This window comes from Mugil cephalus, chromosome 5 (assembly GCF_022458985.1).
Source record: "Mugil cephalus isolate CIBA_MC_2020 chromosome 5, CIBA_Mcephalus_1.1, whole genome shotgun sequence".
In the NCBI taxonomy this organism is placed as follows: Eukaryota; Metazoa; Chordata; class Actinopteri; order Mugiliformes; family Mugilidae; genus Mugil; species Mugil cephalus.
The window spans coordinates 3,549,368-3,574,229 of NC_061774.1; the positions used below are offsets into that span (position 1 = coordinate 3,549,368).

At 40.1% G+C, this 24,862-nt stretch overlaps 1 protein-coding gene across 1 annotated transcript; it reads left to right on the forward strand.

Annotated features, from left to right (window-relative positions):
* The first annotated feature begins 3,773 nt into the window (after positions 1–3,773).
* elovl6 (ELOVL fatty acid elongase 6) lies at positions 3,774–24,239 on the forward strand. Its single transcript, XM_047585347.1, has 4 exons — positions 3,774–4,060; positions 21,286–21,417; positions 21,578–21,729; positions 22,581–24,239. The coding sequence occupies exons 1-4, from the start codon at positions 3,978–3,980 to the stop codon at positions 23,021–23,023; spliced, it is 810 nt and encodes a 269-aa protein (XP_047441303.1). The 5' UTR covers positions 3,774–3,977; the 3' UTR covers positions 23,024–24,239.
* The last annotated feature ends 623 nt before the right edge of the window (positions 24,240–24,862 follow it).

Sequence of the window (24,862 nt, forward strand, 5' to 3'; positions counted from 1 at the left end):
AGAGCACCTTGGCAGAAAATATACTTACTGATATGAATACATTTAAACCGAGCATTTAAAATAACCTGCATCAGCACTGTAGGACACAGCACAGCAAATAATTTTATTTTATATTTATGATATACAAAATGCAGATGCGTTAGAATACGATGGCATAATCTCCAGTACTGCAACTATGATAATGATGACAAAGAACCTGATGTATAAAGCCGTGACTTCGGATCTTTAGTATTTCTTTAATTCTTTGTTGTGTTTTTCAGAACAGAAACACTATTTTGGGGTGTGGGGGATAAAGCACATTATTTCATCAATGATTTTATCCATGTTTCTAGAGGAATTTTTTTCCGACGACGTCAATCAACTTTCAGAAAGAGACAATGGTTTCTTGAATGTATGTAACTGTAAACAAAAAGCTGCATGCCACTTTAAATGAACTGCCTCAATGCAAACTTTTACAACAGGATCATGAAAACAAAGCAATGGAGTGATGTTTGTAATTTGTTACATGATTTAACCACCTGGAAAGGTTCCATTTTCATATAGCTATTTTTAAACAAAGATACAAATGTTTATTCGGTTGATTAAGTACAAAAAGTCACAAAAGGCCACAATGGACATAAGAAATTAATAATTAAATGACTATATAAATAAATACATTTTTTTATGAAAAAATTTATAATGTACTCAGACAGCAGCCTATGCCCATTCAGGTTTACGCGCTGAAACAATTACGGCCGTAGCGCCTATTGCTAGTCACCACAGTGACAGTCCAGAAGCTATGCATGTAAATATTAGCAAAAGAGAACAGTGCAACTCGCCAAGTGAGGCCAAAATGGCTTGGTGATTCACTGTTCTTACTACATTTACCTGTGTTTAAAGTTAAACATACACGTGCTCATACACATATGTGTACCAGTTAGGTATAAATAAAAATTGAATAATAATAATAACACACTTAGTAGGTAGGAGGTCCCTATGTAATCTTACGGTGAGAAACTTACGGTGTTACGTTGTGTCATAGCACAGGCAAAGCACCAGCTATCAAAAGCAGCTAATGAGCAAAGAATACGCAGCATGATCTGTTTTATACTTTTGTATTGGAGGTTGCGTTGTTCACTTCTTTCAGCTATTTGTCTGGTTCCCAGACACAGTTGCTAAAAGAACACAAAAATACTGCAGAAGATATGACATATAATACACGCGTAGTTTAAAGCAACATCTAAACTACTGATTGTGTGAAAATTTTCTGTTACACAAGCAAAAATGCACAGACAGAATGAGCTTGATTTTTTTTCCAAAGTGCATACTGTGTAGCTCACTTCTAGTGTTACAGTAATGATTTGATAGATTTTTAATCATTCAGTCCTACTATAATCAACTGATAATTGTTATCTCCTTTAACAATCAGTTTAATCATGAAACTAAACAAAAACTCATATACAGACTTTATTCAGCTACATTTCCACAAAATTGTTCAAATTGGCCAATAACTATATACATCTGTTGCCATATAATTTGATGACAATATACAATTAGATATTGTAAATACATTATATTTTGACATCCGTATTTTGGACCTCTGCATTGCAGCAAAACAGCTGTAACATTTGGCACCTACATTAATTTAGCACATTATTAAATCAAATCAAGACATAGTGCATAGACTAAAAATGCTTAGGATGGTGTTTCAAAAGTTCAACACTATGCCAGTTATGTTTTGATGAAAAAAAAAAAAATTACACACAAAGGATCAGGGCCAAACAAACAAAGTGTAGTAGAGTAACAGGGTGTTGTCTCAGGATACAAATCCTTCCGGCCTGTACTGGAGTAACAGGTTTACTAACATATGTGTCTGTATCTACGGTCTTCTCTTTGTTTCTGTTTTTCATTCATTATCAAGAGCAAATATGGGTTTGTTGACCCACCTTTAGAAGTGCAGCTACAGACTGTTTGAAATAATACCATGCTCTTGAAAGCTAGTAAAACACACTGGAAACAGTGACTGGATATTTTTTAGCCAAAAACATTTCTCTCCTTAGTATGGTATATCCCTTGCAGTGATGAAACTCAAAATGTAATCATTTGTTTTGTCCTGCTCATCTGTACAGACATGATTTCACAAGAAATCAATTAAATGCAACGCAATATATGTCCACGTTGGACTCATGTGTAAATGATAAACCCTGGATATCAAATTGCAATATCTTCAGTTGATATCATCACACCACCATCCAAAGTCTGCTGCATATCAGTGTTGAAAAGATATTACTTAACGAACACATCTGAAATCATCATTGTGCAGTGTGTATGCAGCCTTGCAGCATATCTAGGTAAGAGTTCATTCAGATGGAGCCACAATGACGCTGCCCGGCTATTTATCTTTTTGACGGATGAAGAAATACGCTACACACCTGCATAAGCTGATAAAGCAAACATTACAAATGTCTTTCAACGTGTTCAATGATTGTGCAACACAGCGACACATCACGTAATATTTGTGCTTTCAAGCAGCGCAAACATGACTGGATTTGACTCTGTTGACCTCTTCTTCCAATTCTGAATTTTCTTTTGCTAGCATTAGCAGCATGATACTAAAATCCTCAGACAAGAACACAAAACAGGTTTTAAATGGGGGTGAAACAGGTTTCCATTCAGTCAAGTATCAGCTTTATTACATCATCAGAATAGCAGTCATGCCACGCCTCTTAAGTGTGTACGTTTTAAGATAACATTTGAACAACCAGGTTTAGCTGATACTTCAGATGGATGGGAGCCAGATCCCGATTGGCACCCCCTTTCATTGATATTTTCACATGAATCACTACACAGACTTTACAACATAGCTGTATAACTATAATACATTTGCAAATTAGTCAACTATCAACCCCAGTTGTGTTCGATTACAGTACCTGTAATCAATATACATATGTGGATCTTGATCATCCATGGCATGGAAGGTCAAATCTAGCCCAGACTACCTTAGCTGATCAGTTAACAGGTGGGCACCTTCATAATATTGTGTATGTCTCCCTTGGGCCTCTGTGGATAAGGTCTTGCCCAGTGAATCTTACAGATACTTGATCACTTTGGGATCTAGAGAATTCGAACTTTGATCTGATCACAGTGATCACTTGAGATGCACGTGGAGAAACCTTTTAATGATAGGTATGAACACACACACTTAGAGCTACCTACTTGCAGTCATTATTACGTTTCAAAACCTGAAATAAAGAGAAATTATGTAGTATAGTCGGAATAAGCAATCACAGAAGAACTGAATTCAAAAAGGCAACTCATTGGAAATCCTCACTGAAAAGGATGATTTTTTTTTTACATATATTTTTTGCACTAATAAATGTGCTTTTTGCACAAACAACTACCTCACTATCTTGTCCAATACATATAACAATTATTTACCGTTTCAGCATTTCTAATTACCACCACACTGTACATATATAATGCTTTTATATTTCTATTTTTCACTATATATTTTTAGAGGGATAGTCCACAATTTTTCAATGAAAATAACTGTTTTAATTTGTTTAACAGGACACAACACTGAGACCCAGGACTAAACAGCATACAGCAGTGTGACCAAATTGCCCTGGTTTTTCATAAGATTTTATTTATTTATTTATGTATTAATAAGGATAGTTTATTTAATGTAAACATTTGCCAAATTTACATTGCAATTGACACCACTGTCTTGAGTCTTACAGCTTGACGGCGTTAGGACCCGGAGTTCCCCCTCTCCAGGAGGAGGGCGTAGGCTCGTACTTGCTGGTGGAGGAAGAAGCTGCTGCTATTGCCAAGCTGCTCGCGCACAACCGCGAGGTCCTGACGGCTGCGCGGGCGATGAGAGCCGAGGACTGCGAGGGAACAGACTAACAGAGAAATAGCAGAAGACCAAACGACTAAACGACCAAACGAGAAGTGTGTTGTTTCAGCGGCGCGAAGAGAAACACAGGGCAGCGAGCATGTCGGTGCTAGCTCTGCAAGAGTACGAGTTCGAGAGACAGTTCAACGAGGACGAAGCCATCCGATGGATGCAGGAGAACTGGTAAGGCGGCACCGTGGCAAATAAATAGCGCCTCGGGTTTTTTTTTAATCCTATATTGACTGCTAATTGAAAGCGGCGTATGCGTGCTAAACTCGAACCGGTTCGGAGGCTTTTATGGCGCACATGCGTCCGTTTCGCTCGCTCCCTGGAATTAAACCCATTAAACCAGGATCGCTGTTATCATCCGCAAATTACCACTTGGGCTTCAATGAATGAGCAAATTCGCGCAGGCCTTCGGCCGTGTGTGGATGCGCCGCAGCCGCCACACACTTCTATCCTGTCTGGAGTCGGTGTTCGTCTTTCACAGGGAGGATTTGTCCTTCATTCCCTCTGATTTATTCCTCCGGCATCAGCACCGCGACACTATTGTAAAGGTCATCCATTCCGGCAGCCGCCTCATCCACCCAGCCATTTATTGAGGCATAGACAGACCCAACCAAATGTCCCCCAGTCACTCCCCATTTATTTGGTCATTTCGTCATTTGAAAGGAAAATGTCTGTTCATGTTAATCTGTTAAACTAAGCTGCTGTACGTGCATCTTGAAGATATCACTCTAAATGTATGGCGCTGTGCGGGGACAATGGAAAGGCAACATAGCCAGGATAGTTAAACTTTATTAAGCTAGAATGTTACATCTATGCTTAAGATACAACTGGACATTACAAGTCCACATAGGCCAGGATGACTTTCCAAACAGCTTGCCTTGTCAGTCCTAAAGATTTTCTACATAAATCAAAGGACAATAGCAAATCCAGACAGGCTGCAATATGAGAATGCTATTTATTTTGTATTAATGAATACTTAATGTGCTAAGTATTTCAGCTATCAACAATTATAGATATTTTTAAGCAAAAAAATAAACTTTATATATTTGTGAAACTACATTCACTTGCCTGTTTATTAGGCACGCTAGTGAAAACAAATGAACTGTAGCAGTCCTGCACGAAATCCCCTCCATAATGTTCAGTTTCCATTGAAACAGAAACCCACCTCCCCACAAGTACTCAGTGTGAAATGAAAATAAATAATAATCTTGTATGAATATTATGGATGATGTAGTTTGTGTTTAAAGTTTAATTGTATTCAGTTAAACAGCAGCTTAAGAAACAACTGTTTCTTTTATTTAGCCCACTACTGGGGTCAAAATAAAAGAAACATGCAACAGTGCAACATAATACACAGCTGAATCACCATCTCAGTTGTTCTAAACAAATGCTAAATAACACAACCACCATGAAGCAGGACTGTTATAATAGAAAGTTTTTTTTTAAATTAGTGTACATAATGATCTGTCAAGTGAGTATTTTCCTTAGGAATTATTAAACTACTAAATTTTAAGGGGTAACTTCTTGAAATAAACTTTAGATGTGTCATGGTTTGCCCAGGGTGTTGCCTGCCAGACTTTATACTAGCTGTAATGTCACTGATATTTCGGCACGGTTGAGTAAGTATTGTTTCGTGGTTGTGTGCAATGATGCGCTTCATATGTAGGTCATGTGCCAGTCCACCCAACCGTCCCCTGCATGAACTCAGTGAAGGGTCGTTATTGTCCAGGTCTATGCCCGGTCGGGCAGGAAACGGTTCTGACAAAATGAGTTGTGTGCATCATTTAGCATAAGCATCATTAAGTATTTCATGGCAATGGGTTTGAGAAAGAGGAAAAAAATAAAGCTGCACATTCTGAGCCAGAAGCTTTCATCTGTCTTTTTCGGTCAGTTGTAGAAAAAGAGTCATATTTACTCTGTTATTTTTGAAATGAATTTCCCCGGTAGAGTACTTGGAGCCAGCCTTAGAGCAGCTTACTCACTGATTAAAAAAAATGTGTTAGACACACCATGGGAGCAGTGTGTAGGAGCTGTCCATCCCATGGTACTGACAACCGACCAATAAAGTACATGCTCTGATGTCTGCTGACAGAGCGTTAGCCAATCACGTTGCAGCTGGTCTGTGCTGACCTCTCTGCTGTTGCAGTACTGGGGAATGTCAGATAGGGGAAATGATTGTGGCCGATTCGGTTTGTTATGTTGTTTATTGCATTTATAATGTACGGGGAGCATCTGAGTAAGTGTGACATTTTTATGGCCTAAGAGTGAGATACAAAAAATAAAGGCATGTGTCATGCATGAAATAAAGTTGTTGTTTAAATTTCAAATTAATAAACATAATGTTAGAAATTAGAAATGAGAAAAGTCATTATTATATGCATAATACGACAAAATCTCAAAATACCAATCTGCTTTGAAAAGAATAAAATACAAATGCACATAAAATACTCAGAGTGCTTTTGTTGAGGGACTATTAGAAGGATGGTGGGCTTTTCTTGTAGTGGCTTTGTATGATGTGCTTACCCATGTAGTGTATTACATACAGTTGATAGTTTGAAGAAGGAGATAATGAGACAGCAATGAGCTGGCATGGATGCACTCAGCAGCAAAATGTACTTCATCTACATTAGCCACCCTAACTCTAACCCCTTTAATACGTGTACTTTTAGTGTACAGTATGTTTACAGTATTATCACCACTTTACTTTGCCATCAGACAGCCTTGGATGGAGAACTGAAGTCATTATATCGATCTATGCTTTCTTCAAGGCCACCTGACTCCATTGACCAAAACGGTATTTTAACCTCGAAGAACAGGGTAGTTGCTGGTCTACCACTGCCTGGACTGGTTAGTTGACGGTTGACTTTAGTGTGTTATCACATCACCAGAGTTACACAGAGATAGATCAAAAACTCCCGTGTGCTGTAAATATTTAAATTTTGGTCAGTAGAATCTGGGGGCAATAAAACGGCTTCAGTTCCCTACTGGAAATGGCTGTGTGAGAGCAATGTAAAATAGTGACAGTGACAGCGTTCTAAATGTTTTCCAACAGTCATTGTTTCTGTTTATTTTACAGTTCCAGTTTGTAAGAAAAGAAAGTGTCATTACTTAAAGCAAAGTAAGGCTGCAACAAACAGAATTTTGCAGTATATGCATATCGTTGATCTGTTAAGCTAAAAAGTTGTGAGGAATATGTTTATTTTTTAGAAGAATGCTCTGTGCATTACTCGTTATATGTTTTTGAATGGAGCGAGGTGCATGCTTTAGTATTAGAAGTGTAAGCCCTGTTGTTAGTTATTATTCTTGGGCATTACAACTTGTGTAAAAGAACTGATGAATGCCTGCAGTAGGATAATAATAGATAATATATCAGTCTGGGTGTTTCACAGGTCGAGCCGCCAAATTACAACGATGCAGTAAACGATTTATCACACACCACTGTCACCTCTAGTCCATTACATCCTAATACGTCCTTTGAGGGAACCAAATTTCACCTGTAATATGGAAACCTATGTACAGTTTTGAAATACTCACTTGTAATGGCGAGGTATAGCTGGACGCAAGAGACATAAGATCCCTGCTGCTGGATGACTGGATTTAAATCCATCAGACCCTAAAGGTAAGACCAATTTGAGTTTGAATATCACCTTGAGTGTTAATCTTCTCCGAAATTTGACTTTCATATTGCTGGAGAGTAGAAACGTTCACATAAAGGCATCATTAAACTAGCGAGCAGCAATAGAAGCAGCACTTACCTTACGGTGAGCATTGCAGCACCAATGTTTTGCATATGATGATGATTGAATGAAATGATCAGAATGTCTCAGCAGGTAGGACGGGTTCTAGACATAAGCTGCAGAGCATTATCCTTCTTAGAAAAGGCCTCATGATAATATTTAATTTCTTTCCTTTTATTAACATTGTGAAACTGCCAAGACGTCAGCCATGGTCTTAATTGACTTTCCAACATAATTTAAGTGATTAGTGAGCTTCATTAATATTTTTCACCATTTTTCATCATTTAATGGGTGACAGCAAAATCTTTTTGCTTGGAGAACAACCGGTTCTGTCTAGAGCCCCAGCCAAAGTAGTTCTTGTGTTTCCAAACATCAAGACGTCTGTGGACATTGTACACGGTGTACACTGTGTGTGTGTGTGTCATTGTTTTGCAGGAATGAATGGAGACTGGTACACCGATCTGATGTTTTCGTTGGAGACTGGAGGCAGACAGCTCAGCATTGTAAAGCTAGGGAAATTAAGGACAAATTTGTAAGAAGACTGGGAAGGGGAAGAGACCTGAACCTACATTTTGTGACAACGTCAGCACTATCCCTGGCCGTTCCTTTGACAAACAGTATATAAATACCACAAGAGCATAGCACAGTTGGGGTGGGAGAGCTGGAATATCCACATTACAGTTCCACCGCGACACAGTTCCACCACCACATACCCTGCAAGAACTGAAGGAGTATATCAAGTGACACCATAGTTTTGACATAAGTAGACACATAATCCCTTCTTCCCTCTTATTTTAGGAGTGTCTATATCTCATTGTGACATGGACCAAAGATTTATCGTGTTAATTAAAATGGTGCAATTTTCAGGTAGCTGACATTAATATGGGTGAATCTTTACTGTCATAAATCTGTTAGTTTCGTCCTCTTACAGCCTTTGTTAAAATCGTTACACTTTAGTCAGTCAAGGAAACGTTGAGCCTCATGATATATGTGATTTTGTAACATATAACTGTGATGTAATATAAAGTTTGTTCTCATTTTATTCTAAATAAAGGGTGTAAGAACAAACACATGCGGCTTATTCAAGATGTTGCTTTAAGATATGCTGCATTTGGCCAAATGATATGGTAATATGTGGGCTTGGATCTGTAGTTGTTGCATCTTCAAACTTCAAACTTTATTCATTTATATAGCACTTTTCATATTTAAAAGACACCCAAAGTGCTTTACATAAAAACAAAAAAAAAAACAAAACAAGAAATGTAAAACATTACAGCAAGACACATAAACAATCACACATACACACAACACATGCATAGATGCACGCACGCACACAGCACATAGACAGGCACACACACGTCCTCACTCACATCAGTAAGGTTCATCTGGTTCACTTCTTAGACATACCAGATGATCTACAAATGAAAAACTTGTCTTTCTACCTATACATCTGTCAAAACCTGAGCTGCTTCATGAAGAACTACTTACGTCTTGTTGCCGTCAATCAGTAAGCATAGCTTAAATGGCTCCCATCAGTGCACCGGCATTGTGACTTGTTTTGTTGGCCTTTTAGTTTTGCATTTGACACAATCCAGTGTGATGGGTGAAACCCGTCACCTGACATTTAGATTACCCTGTCTTGCTGTATGTCCTTAAAATCCAAAACAGAGACGTTACCTGCTGTTACAGCCATCTATGATCTGCTGACTCACCCCTGCAGGCGTCATCATGCCTCATTATTATGCAGGCTGCGTGGAATCTGTTCTCTCTTATTTTAAAGGCTCTGGGGTACCTAGCGTCCCCATAGGTCTCTGCACTTTTGATGGATCTCTGATGGTTTTGTTTTGGGCTGCTAACGAGGGATGCAGAGTCCCAGAATTCTGCAGTGAGAATGAGCAATGAGACCTCTGTTGTGGTCTGACTGCTAATGTTTACTCCTTTTTATCTATATGATTCAGCTGTGTTGCTCTTTTTAAAACTGAAACTGGAATTTCAGGTAGTCTTTGCAGATTTATAAGAGGTTTAGGCGTGTTACTTTATTAGCAGCTTCACATTTATCTATCATTTATGACAAGTATAAAGGTCAGGTTTCGGGGACTTGATGACCAGAGGAGATAACTCTCTTCCCTCCCAGTTTCATGTTACGTATTCACTCTAAAAGCAGCCCAGCCTATTGTTTCTCAGGACCTACTACTGGATGGATTGGGCCAATAGATCCTTGAGATTCAATTTGCCATTAGGGTAGCATTTCAGTGTTGCTTCCATTTTTTTCTTTTGAAAAAAGGTACAGCAAATTAGGAACAATGGATTCTGTTTGTGTTTTCTATGTAATGTGGTCTGAATGGTGCACACGGATACATATGAATGTATAACTCGCGTACAGATTTCTTGAAATGATTGCACCTGGTCACATTTCACAACTGCACAACTGAACAAAATAAAAGGAAGCGCTAACATGTAAAATTAATGTATTTAATCTGAACATAAATATAGTCATTTCTCAAGCAAGGTTCCTCTGGATGTTCATACAACTGTAGCCTTTTTCAGCATACTGCTGCTACTTTAATGAGAGCAGGACATGGTGATGCTGATAAGTCCTGACCACGTTAACCCAGAATCCACCCCAGGCTTGATGTTTGCTAGGCTGCTCTCCTTCCTACGACTGGTGCAGCCGGAGACGGAGATGTGGGCCGGCCGGCTGGCTCCTAAGGAATTAATGTCTGCCTGAAGTGTTGCTGGGCTCTGGTTTCGCTTTCAGATTCCATCACGCTGTCAAGGAAAAGCTTAGATGCACACAAAAGGCAGAGCAGTTCCTTTGGCACTCCTTTTATTTTGAACACTGTGTACCCAGCTTCTTTGTGTATCATTGAAAATGTATTAAGAATAGTGGGTTTCCAGTTAAATGAGACAATATTTATTTTCATCAGTTACTCTTTTGGTGAGGTAGGTCAAAATGATTTGTGTGATATAAAGCGCGTATGTCTGGCATGATGCCTTTCAGAAACGATACAGCTGCGTGGCTTGTAATCTCTTAAAAGATCCAGTCACCAAGTTTGACCATAATTAGGATTAGGATGAAATGTATATTTGGTGGCCAAATTGCCTCAAGCTAACACCAGAATATCCTACTGTAGAGTTTCATGATGTTTTAAAAACATTTTGAAACCTGCATGATAGCATCAGCTATTAGTTAGCCATCTGCTTCCACATCTGTCTGGTGCATTGCAGCATTTCTTTCCATGTTCTATCGATCAACTCCTTTTCAGCAGAATGGCGTAAAGTTTTTAATTGTATTTCTGTTCTCTAAAGTTCCAGGAACATAGTATTGTGAGTCTGTGCTTTAAGGTCTGTGTGCGTGCCTATAGAGATTAACTTGGAATTTGTTCACCACACTACACTACCGGCCATCAGTGAGCAGTGTATCGGAAACTATTTGAAGCATTTTCAATTATGATAACATGGTATTCCAACGTATGTCATCCTCAGACCAGGAGTTTGCAGGGAGAATTAGATGTATAGTCTAATTCTGTAAAACGGTGTTAGTGAAAGTGCCACTTGTTTAAAATCTCGGGATGTCTGTCAGACCAAATATACTGCACTGTATCAAAAGGATGGCTGGGATGACATGGGAGTTGGATGCATGCTTTGATTCAGAGCATGATTCACAGAATTAAGTGGCTTTTACTTTTGCATGCGTTCTTATCGGCTTTCAGAGAAAGTTGAGTGAAACCGTCTCTGTGAACCAGGTTTTAATGTGATATTCCTCCTCTGCATGCCCCACATGTTCCTGTTTCATGTTGACCAACCACCCTTAGACAACCAGGTGAATAACCATGGGTCTGCAGGGTGAGGCATAAACAAGGTGCACAGACCTGAGAAAAATGGCCACATTGTTGTTGATACTGTTGAGAGCTGTACAGTGAAAAGCTTCCTAGAAGATTCTTCTCTTCTTCTTGGACTGACAATGACTTCAGATGTTCTTAAGCAATCAGCAGACTGAAATAATTATCAATCAAAATCAAACAAAAACAGTCTGGATTGATGTTTTCCCTTTTATGCCACCAGATGATCTAAACCAGTGAGTGACAGTACTTTTAGAAGTTTGATCATTTTAAAACCTTCTAAGCAAAACAACATATAGTGACTAGGACTGTGGAGCACATAACTAACTGGTGCTTCCAAAATAATAGATTATCCTGGAAGATCTAGGTGTTATTTACAGTACTTCTTAGTCACATTTAGTGGTTTTCTTCTCCTCACACAGTAACACATGCTGCCTCTCCTGATTAGGATACAGGAAACACTGGCAAAAGTGTAGAGACGCAAATGCCTGTGCACATGCCTTTGTTTTACATGGTGTTGTGACACCGTTATCACACACTTTGGTGAGACACACACCAGCTCTCTGTCACAGGCGTGCAGATTCACCCTGAGACGGCAAAAGCAGGATTACATAACAGGTGAAATCTCCTGGACCTGCTAATACAGATCTAAGTTCCACAGCAGGTTATCCACCAGCTTTATCCAACACTGTCAGTGGGGGAGGGGACAGCTTCATTCTTGTTATATCATGCGCTAAAATTGAGAGGTTACAATAGATGGAAGTACCCTGGTGTGTGTCTCATGGTAGGGTTGGGCGGTATGGCCAAAACAGTATATCACATATATCACAGTATTTTTCACAACATTTTTAACTGATTGTCAGGAATAAATGCAGTAGATTGACTAAGGCCCTGTGTTAGCACTGCACGTTGATATGGAAATCCGGGGACATTTACAGCTCAGAGATAAAAATGTTATCAAGAAATGAAGAAACGGGGACAATTATGGTTTAAATAAAAATATTAAAATCATCCTAAAGTCAGTGTAAACTGTCCAAAATGCTAAATTGTCTTTTTACTTGAACTTATTTTGTATTTAGGCTATTCAAAAGTCCCACCACTAACAAACTTTTGTAAGGCTACATTTGAACACATCATGACAAAGTGATTGACCCTTGCCTGATGCTCATAATTACTGGGTAGAACTTGAATGTGTCATAATACAATTCAGTGCAGCCTCATAACTGAGTGGATGCTGCTTTACTGGGGCACTGTCCACAGAGATAATACGAGACACACACAGTCGCTGCAGATAGCCTCCAAATTAGTAATGTTCAGTTAGCTACACTAAGAATCGCTGCTCTACAATGAACTGGCGACTTATCCAGAATGTAGCCCACCTCTCACCTGATGACAGCTAGGCTGAGATGTCCTGGCTCCCTCTCAAGTCTTTTCTGGTGTCTAGATTTGTGTTTTTTGGAGGCGATCATCTTAACTGATCTTCCTCTCTGCATGCTGGAGTTTGCTCACTCACGCTCACTTAATTCACATGAGGAAGAACAAACCGTGGACCAAACCATTTTTAAGAAGGGGTCAAGGGGGTTAATGAATTTATTAAAATATTGCGTGACTGTGTGACTTTGTTTTTGCTTTGAGTTATTAGTATGAATATATATTTGTTCAGCTTATGTATAATGATTTAGTCATAGATGCTACTGGTGCTGTGTGTGGGCTCTAATGGGCTGTGGGCCCTTAGCACTGTCATCATCTTTCCCCCCTGTACTACAGCGCTGTGTCTGGTTGCCCTAAATAAAAAAAACCTGACATGGCACCTTTTTAAGTCCCCTCCTTCTGCCTCTTCATTTTTCAGACCTTTCCATCTTCACCTTACCTCACTGTGACCCAGTTGCCCCATGTGGGCTTAGAAACGCTACATTGAAAATGGTCCTGTCTGAAACAGTGCCTCAGCACAGCATTACCAACAGTGTGTAATCAAATTCATATCATATCCGACAAAAATACTGTATTCAGTATAAACCGGTATACCGCCCAGTCTTATCACACGGTACTTATACTTGATGTTTAGACTTGCTATCTTGCTCTGAATCATGTGTGCGGAACCTGTGTGATAAACATTATTTTTAGTGAAAAGTGTTTGCTGTGGGCAAACGATGTGGACATAAGTGGCACAGAGCAGCTGTGGAATTTTAGGTTTGTTGGGTTATGTTCTAAACTCTGTCACACAGAGACAGGTATTTTGGCAGCAGTGAAAACTGGGCCAGCGCCCAGCACCTCACCCTGTAATAACAATGACACACGAGAGGAGATACCGGAGATACCTTACCTACTTAACCTTGTTGTAGACATTGATCACAGTCTCTTCAGGTTCTGTTGTGTACTGTTTCCAAAAATCAGAACTGAAACATCTTCCAAGAAACGCTACGTATCGTTTCAGCTTTTTTTGTATGTATGCATGACCATGAGTTGTAAGACTGAGGCAGACATCTTTGATGCTTTTAAGCAGTACATGTTTTCACAAAATAAGTTAAAGTTCCTAAGTTCACATGTGTTTCTATAATTTATATTATGGCTCTGAATTCTCTGTAAAATAGTACAGCTGCTGGTTTCCATCCTTCCAGTGGGCCAGAAAGCTCTGCTGATTTTGTTTCCACTGCGTGCTGACCCTTCCCAAAAGAGCTCTGACGTTGTAGTTTTTCATTTGTGCTGCCTCGGCCGACTTTGACAAACAGCAGAGTCAAGCCTATTGCCACAGCCCTCTAATATATCGTCCCATGTAGACATAAGTCAGAATCAACAGAGCTAGTTGCAGTGTTTGCTTTTTTCATTAAATTTTTCATTTGGATTTCAAGGATTTTTCCTTCCACAGCTCCTTCTGTCTGATGTTTCATGGCCTTTTGCTATCAATCAAAGGATTCATTTGCTGTAAGTTTTTGATTTGGGGCTGGAAGCAGAGATAAGTGAGGCCCATCTTTATAGCTCCTGAACGGAAAGGTGAATGAAAGACTCCTTCTACCTCATGTATCCAGCACGTCATCTGCCCTCTCATATACTTAGGTGTGTGTCGCTTTTCATTCCAGGACATGGAACTGGATACGATGAATAAGATGTTCAAGGCTTCACCAGAACACAGACGCAGACTTTTTTGCAGCTGCTTTTTAAATGCTTAAATCAATGCTATTGATCACAATTAATTGTGGCCCACACATATTTAGCTTTTAGAAAATTAAGTTTCTAGAAAAAAAAATGTGTCACTTGTATGTTGTCTCATTTGAATGCTGATGATGGGGGATGGAATGCAGAGGCACAGCAGAGCATGAAGGGATGATGTAAATTCACACTGGCTACTCAAATAAGGCGTCCTCAGACGTGGAATATGTAATGCCAGCTTTGTCGAGCCTTTCTTATGGCTACATTCAGATGTGACAGCACATTTGCAGAAAAAGCTGCGTGCTGGTGCAGTATCTGTCACCTGGGCTATGAGAGGGAGCTGAGAACAGAAGGAGAAAGATGGCGAGAGAGCGCAATGGGTTATGATTAGGAAGAAGAACACTGTTATCGTAGATTGCATTACATCATTGCAAATACAGTATGTAGAAAGACTGCTGATCACTATTTTACAAGAATTCAGTGATATGATTTAGGTTGAATCTAGTCAGTGCTTTGAAATGACTATTTTCACTGGATTTTTTAATCGATTAAAATGATGCTGAAGACTGAAATATCAAATACATTAGTTATTTGGTCGGTACAGTGACATCTCATCTCATCTTCTGTACCACTTAATCCTGCACTAGGGTCGCAGGGGTTGCTGGAGTCTATCCTACCTGGCATCGGGTGATGCACACCTAGGGTCAATTTAGAGTCACCAATTAGCCTAACGAGCATGTCTTTGGAGGTGGGAGGAAGCTGGAGTACTCGGAGAGAACCCACGTGAACACAGGGAGAACATGCAAACTCCACCCAGAAAAGCCCGAGCTGGACTCGCACCCGGACCTTCTCGCTGGGAGGCATCAGCACTAACCACCAAGCCACTGTGCCGCCTGGTACAGCAACATACATTTCTGTATTCTTCATCTCATGCTTCTCTAGTGTTTACGACAGTCAGACTTTATCCATGTGTAACTTGATACTGACGTTGAATAAATCAGACATGGTATTTTAAGACAGATTGCTGTGAAGACCAGCATGGTCTTGGAATCTGCAGCATTTTTGTTCTTACATATCAGCACATAGACTATATATAAATATGGACATTTCCTTGCATTGGCCAAACTGATGCTATTTTCCTAGGAATATGGGCGGTACCATTTTGCAAGTGTAGAAAGGGAGTGGAATGGAGAAATGTTGGACTATACACTGTACTTAATTTATTTAATTATTTTTCCGACTGTCACAGCCCTGTGGGACCACCTTACAGAATGGCTGGCATGGCAACTTGTAGCCGTCATGGTGTCACATCCTGTTTTGTCAAATAACTAAGTAAAAGGAAACTTCTCAGAAAAATGGACACTTGAGTATGCAACAGTATTATATTAACTACCTAAAATGACAGAAGCCATCTTTGAAAAAAAAAGTTTGATATTAACAAACCTCCTCCGCTAACATGGAGGAGGTAGAGTTTATGACCTAGACTGCAGCCAGACACCAGCTCTACTTGCCTTCAACTTGCTTCTCTTTAGAGGAGCAGTTCCATCCATCTTGATATGGTCTAGGGTAGAGCCCTGCGCGGGACTGTTTTCTTTATCTCGCACCCGCTGAATTTCTGACCATTACCGTCCGCACTGGCAACGTGTGTGTTACACTCCCGCCCGCTCCCGCAAGGTGTATGTCCACTCCCGCCCGGAAAACTTTTGAGTATTTATGCCCGCGCAATAATAGAAACGCATTGATTTTGTGTCTTCTCCCATCCCGCAGGAGAAAATACATCATTTTATAGACTATTAATAAAGAGGTTCATGGGGTTGTTTGTTTTGTTTTCCTGGAGAACAGAGCCGAGGTCTGAATCATGAAGCAGGATAACGGGTTTAGCGAGGTAACTTCAGGGTTAACCCTGGGTTTCCGGTATCACAAACTGGATTAATTCTCATCGAGCTACGTTACCATGGTAACTTACTCTGAACGGCAAACCTGCTTTGGATTGATCTGAATCCAATAAAAGGCTCCACCCACCGGCCAATCAGCTGTTCGGGAAAGAATCACGTGCCCTTACATTTAAGACCTGATTGAGATTGGAGCCCAAATCATGAGAAAAGCGTTAGGGCGTGAGCGCATCTTCCAGGAGATAATCACACAAAGAAGAGGATATTTTAGCCATTTTTCCCCGCTAAGCTCAAACACAGCTCAGAATCAAGATAATTTCATTCATACCAACAACTTGATGTATTGATCAACTCCCCAGATGAAATGATGTTTTTGTGCTTGGTTTCTGTTTGCTCCCATGTTCTTTTTACTCCAGAGGGGTTACATCTGGGGGAATGACACAAATTGTCATACACTGGATTCATCTATGCAGCACAGTGATTGGGTTTCATGGCTGTGTTAAATCTAAACTAATTGAGCCATTGATGTGTAATTTGCACATCTATGCAATCTGCAATCCTTTACCATGCCTTATGGCGTCTTCAATGCAGCTGCGGTGTTTGACTTTTCGAGATTTTGAGTGAGATTTACTTTTTCTTCTTCATATTTGAGGAGAATCAGCCCGCCCTTATACGTGCGCGATCAACGATTCACAACAACACAAATCTGGATTGAGTTAGTGAGTTGATAACCAGCATCCTGATACCGCTTATCCAGATCATCGCTGTTCTGGTTAGGTTCAGCTGGAGAAGTTGGAGTAAAGCATGATAAGTTGAGCTCGCTTCATGATACAGGCCTCAGGTGTGTCCCCTCAACCCAGTGGTGCCAGATTTGTGTTCGTTGTAGACTAGTATTTTTGGACATTCGTTACAACGAACAAAGTCCAGTTCAGTTCCATCTTTGTCACAGACAACTGAGAAGTTTCTCCAAATGTCAGACTTGCATTGCTTTCTCTTAGTGTTGTAAATACCTTCTTTGAGCTTCCTTTCAACATCATTTGTTGACATCCTGCCGCTAGGCTACGTCCCGATCCCGCAGTGTTTTTTTTTTTTTTGGCCGCCCACTCTCGCCCTTTGCAAAGTTTATACCGCCCGCTCCCACGAGATTTGAGATGGGTCACGCGGGACCCAATCGCAATGCAGCCCTCTAGTCTAGGGTCCTGCTCCATTGGCACTAGTTGGAAGCTTGTTGTTGTCTTTAGCGAACCAGCGCAGAAAAAGGAGTGCACATGACAAAGTCAACAGGGCATAACAGATGGACATTTCAGTATTCAGAAAATGTCCATAACATGTCAGACCATGGAAAAACTGATAAGCCCTGTATGAAAAAGAAACATTTTGAATTGATGAAGACTATGGCAACTCGCTGGTATGTAGTGTTATTTCCTCTGATGCAGGGACATTATGTATGTGATGGCTGTAGACTTTACAACTTTTGTTGCCTCTTGTTCCTTAATGTCGATTTGGCGCTGCCAGACCTCAAACGGTGCATATATAGAAAACCCCTATAGATTCTTTTGGCTCCAGACTGCAGCTGCTGCTTAAAGGCACGTTGCAAATCCAAGAGCAGCAGCTCTCCCCCACCACCTCAACCAACTTGTCATCTTTGACCATGCCCTTGAATTTCTTTAACCTTATTTTCTTGATAGCAGTATCATTAATCTTGTACAGTAGGCTGTGTTCACCATAAATTTGGCAATATTGAGAGACCAGACTGGAACATTGCTCCTTCCTAAAACAAAAGATATCACACACTGCAACACTCACGGGGTAGTGTCTGATAACAGAGGACTTTCTGTGAATATTTGCTTACATGCAAAACTGCAAGTCAGACCAGTCAGGACTTGTTGCCTTAAATCACCCAATTCACTCCTAGCAGAGCAGGTTCACTCATTTCAGGGGTCTTTCTAAGGAACAATCAACGCTTTTAAGGTTATGATTGCTTGGATTTATGGTAATCTTTTTAATTGCAACATACACTGATCAGGCATAACATTATTATAATTATTATTAGTTTATTGAATTGGGACAATGCACATTAATCTACATTGATGCGTTAGTCATCAGTGTAAATACGCCTGTCTTGGCACAGATGCTAATTTCCAGCCGTAGTCCCAAGGCAGACGCAACACAGACAAAGAAGACTTTAAAACAACATTCATACAAAAGACAATTACAGAAACCGACACGGACAGACAACGTTAACACAGACAGACAGTATCAGAACAGATATGGTCCAAGGATCCAGAGAGCAAACATCAAACATTAAGAAAACTATTAGGCTATGTGAGTACATGTCTGGTTGGTTTTTAACCAGTGTTTGAGATTTTTCTTGAAAAGCAAGTAAGTTGTTGCTGTTCTGGATGTGTGGTGGTAACTTGTTCCAGTTATTTGTACCTCTTACAGATAAAACAATTTGGGAAAGTTGTATTTTACACCTCGGTACATTACAGTCACCTCATAAATGTGTGTGTTTTGAAGTGCATGTGTTTATGTACATTTCCTGCTGGTTAAACCGTAAATTTGCTCTTGATCTTGGACACTAAATGGAAGTGAATGGAATGCCTTGTGCTGGATCTTATAATTCCTACAAGGTGCTCTTCAGACCTCAGGCAATTTATCACCCTGACCTTTAACTTTGGGTGGCAGTACAGTGCAGGGGAGTGCTGAGAAGCTTTCTCCTTGGCAATCACTACAGTATGTAGGCCACTGTGTTGTGTGTTGCTCCCGTCTCCCCTCCTTTGTGTGTAGTTGAGGAACAGTGATGTCATTCTGCAGTGTAACGCCCGTTGTCATTCTATGGAAGCAGCTCCTCTTGACTTTGACTGAACTGCTTTGTCCTCTGCTCAGTGGAGGTGGCCTAAATCATTTGGTGGGTTTGCTGCTAGAACAGTGAGGTGGTGTCCTTCGGCCTCGAATGCCAACACACAATGAAGTCCTTTATTTCAAACAACCCGTGGTGTTATTGCAATGCTTTTGTTCTCACCTTTTGTGCCTTTCCTGCTTGGTTACAGTTATGATATGAAAAATGCTGTGATGTAATGGCAATACCATATTCTCTCTAACAGAATGATTATTCTTGAGAATATGTTGAAAAGACAAGTGGATCTTGACATTTTTAATTATCTGGTATTGGTGGAAAAATAACTGATAATTGATAATCAGCATGCTGCATGACCTTAATAATTACAGAAACAGAACACATGCAAAAAATCTGCTCTTTCTTTCCTAACTTCGCAACTGATAAGCAAAACTAGGTGCTGTTGTTGCATTTGTGCTTTGCTGACTTTGGGAAACCAGAACAGGTTGTTTCACCGTTCACAGCTTGCATATATCGAGGTTTTGTGAGAAATATTTGTCAGTGTTTTCTAATGTAGTCGTGCACATTTGACCGGTATAGAGCTTAGCTTAAATACTGTGTGTTACAAAGTTAGTTGACCTTAACTAGCTGCTCTTTTCTGGTACGATACAACTCACCTAAGGCTTTAAATAGAGTAATTTAATTAAATAATCTGGACTAAGTAATAGATTTAAATTTTGTGACTCATTTGAACATCATGTCGGTGTTGTATAACCTCTAAAAAAAAACATTGTTGAACTAGAACATCATTCCTTGGGCTAGTTTTACTCATTATGTCCAGAGCTTTTCCCAGAACTGTAAGAGTACCCTCCGCTTTTATTTGTTCCTGTCCAAGGGTGCTGCTGCTCGTGTGTTTTCTTCAGCTCCACTTTATAGTTACATATGTCTCAACTGCTCGTCCTTTACCCTGCATACCTTTTTAGCACCTGCAAACTTACTGTCATAAGTTTATTTTATGTGTTTTGGCTGTTCTGCTGCAGACAGTTTCTCTGCTGTGTGTCCAATAGACCAGACAGCATTTCAGACAAAGCTGTTCTACTTTTAGGCAGCATGCCCCAGTCTTCTATTGTCCCTACTCAGCATTCAGTCTGTCAAGTCAGACCACCTGCGCTATGTAATTGTGCTGAGCTCTGGCAAATACTTTTCCTCAGCTTCAGTTGGGCCAGGTGGTGTTTCAGCACGACTCTTCCATGTGGTGCCGCAGTGATCTCTGAAAAGACCATTAAGGCAAACAGATATTACAGGGCGGTGGGGGGTTGGAACTGAATAGAAACTGTAGCTGAAAGCTAAGCGTTTAGCGAAAGTTGGAGCAATCTCTTGAATCGTAACTTCAGGCGTTGCTTGTGAAGTCCGTGTGGAGGCTGTTAGAGTTTCAGAAAGATTTATGTTGTTCTTCTTCTACTGGAGCTGCAAGAACAAAACCAGTTTGCAGACAGGTTGGATATGTGCACATGTGATGCACTTGAATATCTGCATTTTGGTATGTTCAGTTTTCATGGTACACGGCTGCTTGACATTTTAGAACGGCGTTCACGTGTCAGGTACTTTTGTTGTATTTGCATTGCACAATTTTTTGACACATTTCTTTTGTGTTGAATCAGTTACATTGAATATTTGAACAGTTGCAGAGATTGCCTGTTATCCAGTGTAAATAGCCCATGTCTGTAATTGGCCAAGTAAAAATCACACCACAAATTACCAACCGTATTTGTATGGGAAGTCATTTCTAAATCACATGACATGCCCAGGTAATAATAATAATAATCCTGTGCAAATAGTGCTTAATCAGCAGATTTAAGGTGCTGCCTAGATAAGGCAATGCAAAGTCAAAATGAAAACTTAATGTTTTTTATTGTTTCTTTTTTTTTATTATTGTGTACAGGAAGAAGTCCTTTCTCTTCGCTGCACTCTATGCTGCCTTTATCCTGGGAGGCCGTCATGTCATGAAACAGAGGGAGAAGTTTGAGTTGAGGAAACCGTTGGTGCTATGGTCACTCACGCTTGCTGCATTTAGGTAAGCCAGTGAAACATCAATCCTTTTCAAACTCAATAAAACATAAGCTCTATGATCTCATCAGAACCTCTGTGGAATAGGTGTGGAACACTGCAAAGACTACGTGCACGCTCTCCACAATACAATCATTTCATCTGTCTCTTTTTATCTGTGCCTATAGTATATTTGGTGCCATCCGCACTGGGAGTTACATGATGCACATCCTGATGACGAAAGGTCTTAAACAGTCAGTTTGTGACCAGAGCTTCTACAACGGGCCTGTCAGCAAGTTCTGGGCATATGCTTTTGTACTTAGTAAAGCCCCAGAACTGGGTAAGTCAAGACCTTTTTATGGAATGTTTGTCTGTGTAGTGGGTGTAATATATTGTTTGCCATAAAACATCTTGCCCAAGCAAATAAATACACAACTTGGTCATGGTTTGTTTTGGGTCCGTTCCAGTGTCATAAATATGTGCTAGTGCTCTTTACTGATAATGCTCGCAGAAAGCCAAGACTTCCTCTGGCTGGTGAAGTGCAATTACAAGAATTCACTGATCCATTACTGTTGTAGCAAACCCAAAGTTAAAGTGCTTTGCTGTGCAGTTAGCAGCGCCTGGAAAATGTCATTCATTTACTAGTTTTCCTCTGTATTTTCCTTAGTATTGTTTTAATTCCATGTCGTTCTTGTTCAAATTCCACTGAATAACCCACTATACTGGTCATTAAAATGTGACGTCACCTTAAAATGTGGATTCTGAGGACCAGTTTTCTTTCTTTCTCAGTGGGAATGAGTGTTGACGGGTCATTGCCCCTGTTCCATCGTTCTGGTTGTTGTCCTGTGAAGCCTTTGTACCCACATGGCTCAGAATCACAGATTTAAACTATTTCAAACTGAATTCATGCCCATCAGGCAGAAACACAAAGAACACATGCAGCTCTGTTGTAATGAGTAAAACTAGCCCAAGACTAACTACTCCATGCACACAGACATAGACGGTATGTCATTGTCATATGCAATAAACTGTAATGGTACACCACTCCATTTAGCATATATTCCCTGAATATTTAGACTCTCTTGAATCACTGCAAGTGTTTTTTGTTGTTTTTTTTTCATGGGAAATTATAACCATCTTTTATGTTCTACTCTTCCTGTCCACTTTTCCCTTCCGCTTTCCTACCTACAGGTGACACTCTCTTCATCGTCCTGAGGAAACAGAAGCTCATCTTCCTTCACTGGTACCATCACATCACCGTGCTGCTCTACTCCTGGTACTCCTACAAGGACATGGTGGCCGGTGGCGGCTGGTTCATGACCATGAACTACTTAGTCCACGCCGTCATGTACTCTTACTATGCCTTGCGGGCGGCCGGCTTCAAGCTGTCGCGCAAGTTCGCCATGTTCATCACACTGACCCAGATCACCCAGATGCTGATGGGCTGTGTGGTCAACTACCTGGTGTACTCATGGATGCAGCAGGGCCAGGAGTGTCCATCTCACATGCAGAACATTGTGTGGTCCTCCCTCATGTACCTAAGCTACTTTGTGCTATTTGTCCAGTTCTTCTTTGAAGCCTATATCGGCAAGTCCAAATTAGCTGCTACTGCTGCCACCAAGAAAAGCGAATAAAAAACCTAAATTTAAAAAAAAAATGCCATAAGTATGGGAAGAAGGGAGATGATGGGGGAAAAGGGAGTTGGATGGAGAACAGGGACCAGTGACTTGAGAGATAAATGGGCTGAGATGAGAGAGTTGGCACAGAGGTGGGGGTATAGTGGGAGGGAGGGTCATGAAATGGTTGGTGTTTGTGCTTGAGCATCACTACTAATGTGCACATCTTAAAAAAAACAAAAACAAAAAAAAAACAACTCATACTCATAGGAGGTGATGTCTCCTTTGAGGGATGCTGAGGAAGCAGCGCCACCATGTTGAAAAGCCATCACCAGTTGTCCACCTGAAGTTTAAAAGCCCCATTTTTAAATTCCCATTCAGTAGTTTTTAAAACCTAAAAGATAATAAAACAAATTGTCTGCCACAATCATGAGTTTACATTATACTGAAAAAAATGGAGGTACATATGAAGATGGATGAAGTCGGTGTAGACGTGAGCCATCTGAGTATGCTTTTGTGTGTCTGTTTTTTGTCTGTGTTTGTTCTTTTGATTTGATCTGTTAAAGATAAAAGTTTGAAATGCTGGTGAGTGTGTGAAGCTGAAGTGTTGGTGGTGGTTGAAGTGAACTCATGGTGAACGGCACTGTAACGTCTGTGTCTTACATTGCAAAATGCGATATTTTTCTCAGGTCTTAGGTTATCTCTTTCTTAATATAATATGCATATCAAGACAAGGTAGACATGTTTAACACCTGCACCAGTTTACAGTATGGCTGAATGTCACCCAGAAGAGGCTGCATAATTGAGAAGAAGTATGAATGAAGTTGATTGGACTGACTTGAGATGACCACACTGCCCCTGGCCGTGATGGGAAACAGATGCTGACAGTGCCCTGGTTCACCACTTGTCATGACCTTGCAGAAGTTGCCAACCACACTTGGAAAATTACTCGCCATTGGTTTCCAAACACTTCTCTGTGTTAAAGGGTCCCTACCAGTGAAGAAAACCAGTCTGTTGGACTCCGAACGCTGAAATGGAGGACAAACATATTTATGTTTAGCAAAAAGAAAAAAAAAAGTGAAACATGCAAATTGTCAAAATCTACTGTATTGAAAAAAAAAATAGTATGTATCCTTAATGGTGTCTGTTGTGCTATTGTGCATTTGCACTGTATCAATGTAAAAAAAATGTTGCTGAAAAATGTAACGTATGAACAAAGAGTGCAAAAATGTGACACGCCTGTGGTGGTTCTTTCTAGTTTTGGCTTTGCACGCACATATTCCTGTTTTTGGAGCTGAACCTGAAAAGCCATTTCAAGGGCTGCCTGATGATTGCCTGTTTAGATGAGGTTGCGGTCCTTCTGGCAGTGAACACAACTTTGTTACAAACCTGACCCCTGCCATATCCTTCCACTTTTGCAGTTACTAAAGACCACGTCTATTAACGCGAGATTCAATTGGCCTGTGGCAAATATAAATGGCATACATGACTTGAGTAGCTAAGATAATGGACTTATTCAATGGACCTCCCCTTAAAACACATCCTCTGTACTGGTCACCCCCTGGTGGTGGAACTGTGCAATGAAGCGTAAACGTAACTATGGTTGTACATATAGATATTAAATGAACACATGCTTTGTGAAGATTTTACATTTTAATTTGTAAATGAGAACAATTGCCAATTTTAAACTTTTGATATTGAAATTCATTTTCCATTATTTCATTTGATTTACAAGAAAATCACACTCCCTGAAAATGTGTCAGTTAAATGCCACAATGTCACTCTACATTGCTCTTTAGTACATGCAGAGAAAAAAAGAGTTCATGCATTAAGAAAGAAGGTATTCCACAGAGAAAT

Bases quoted from the DNA above. Each gene is read 5' to 3' on its own strand.
- elovl6 (XM_047585347.1), top strand. From the start codon at position 3,978: ATGTCGGTGCTAGCTCTGCAAGAGTACGAGTTCGAGAGACAGTTCAAC. The intron at 4,061-21,285 runs GTAAGGCGGCAC...TATTGTGTACAG, and splicing joins CGATGGATGCAGGAGAACTG to GAAGAAGTCCTTTCTCTTCG. The intron at 21,730-22,580 runs GTAAGTCAAGAC...TCCTACCTACAG, and splicing joins TAGTAAAGCCCCAGAACTGG to GTGACACTCTCTTCATCGTC.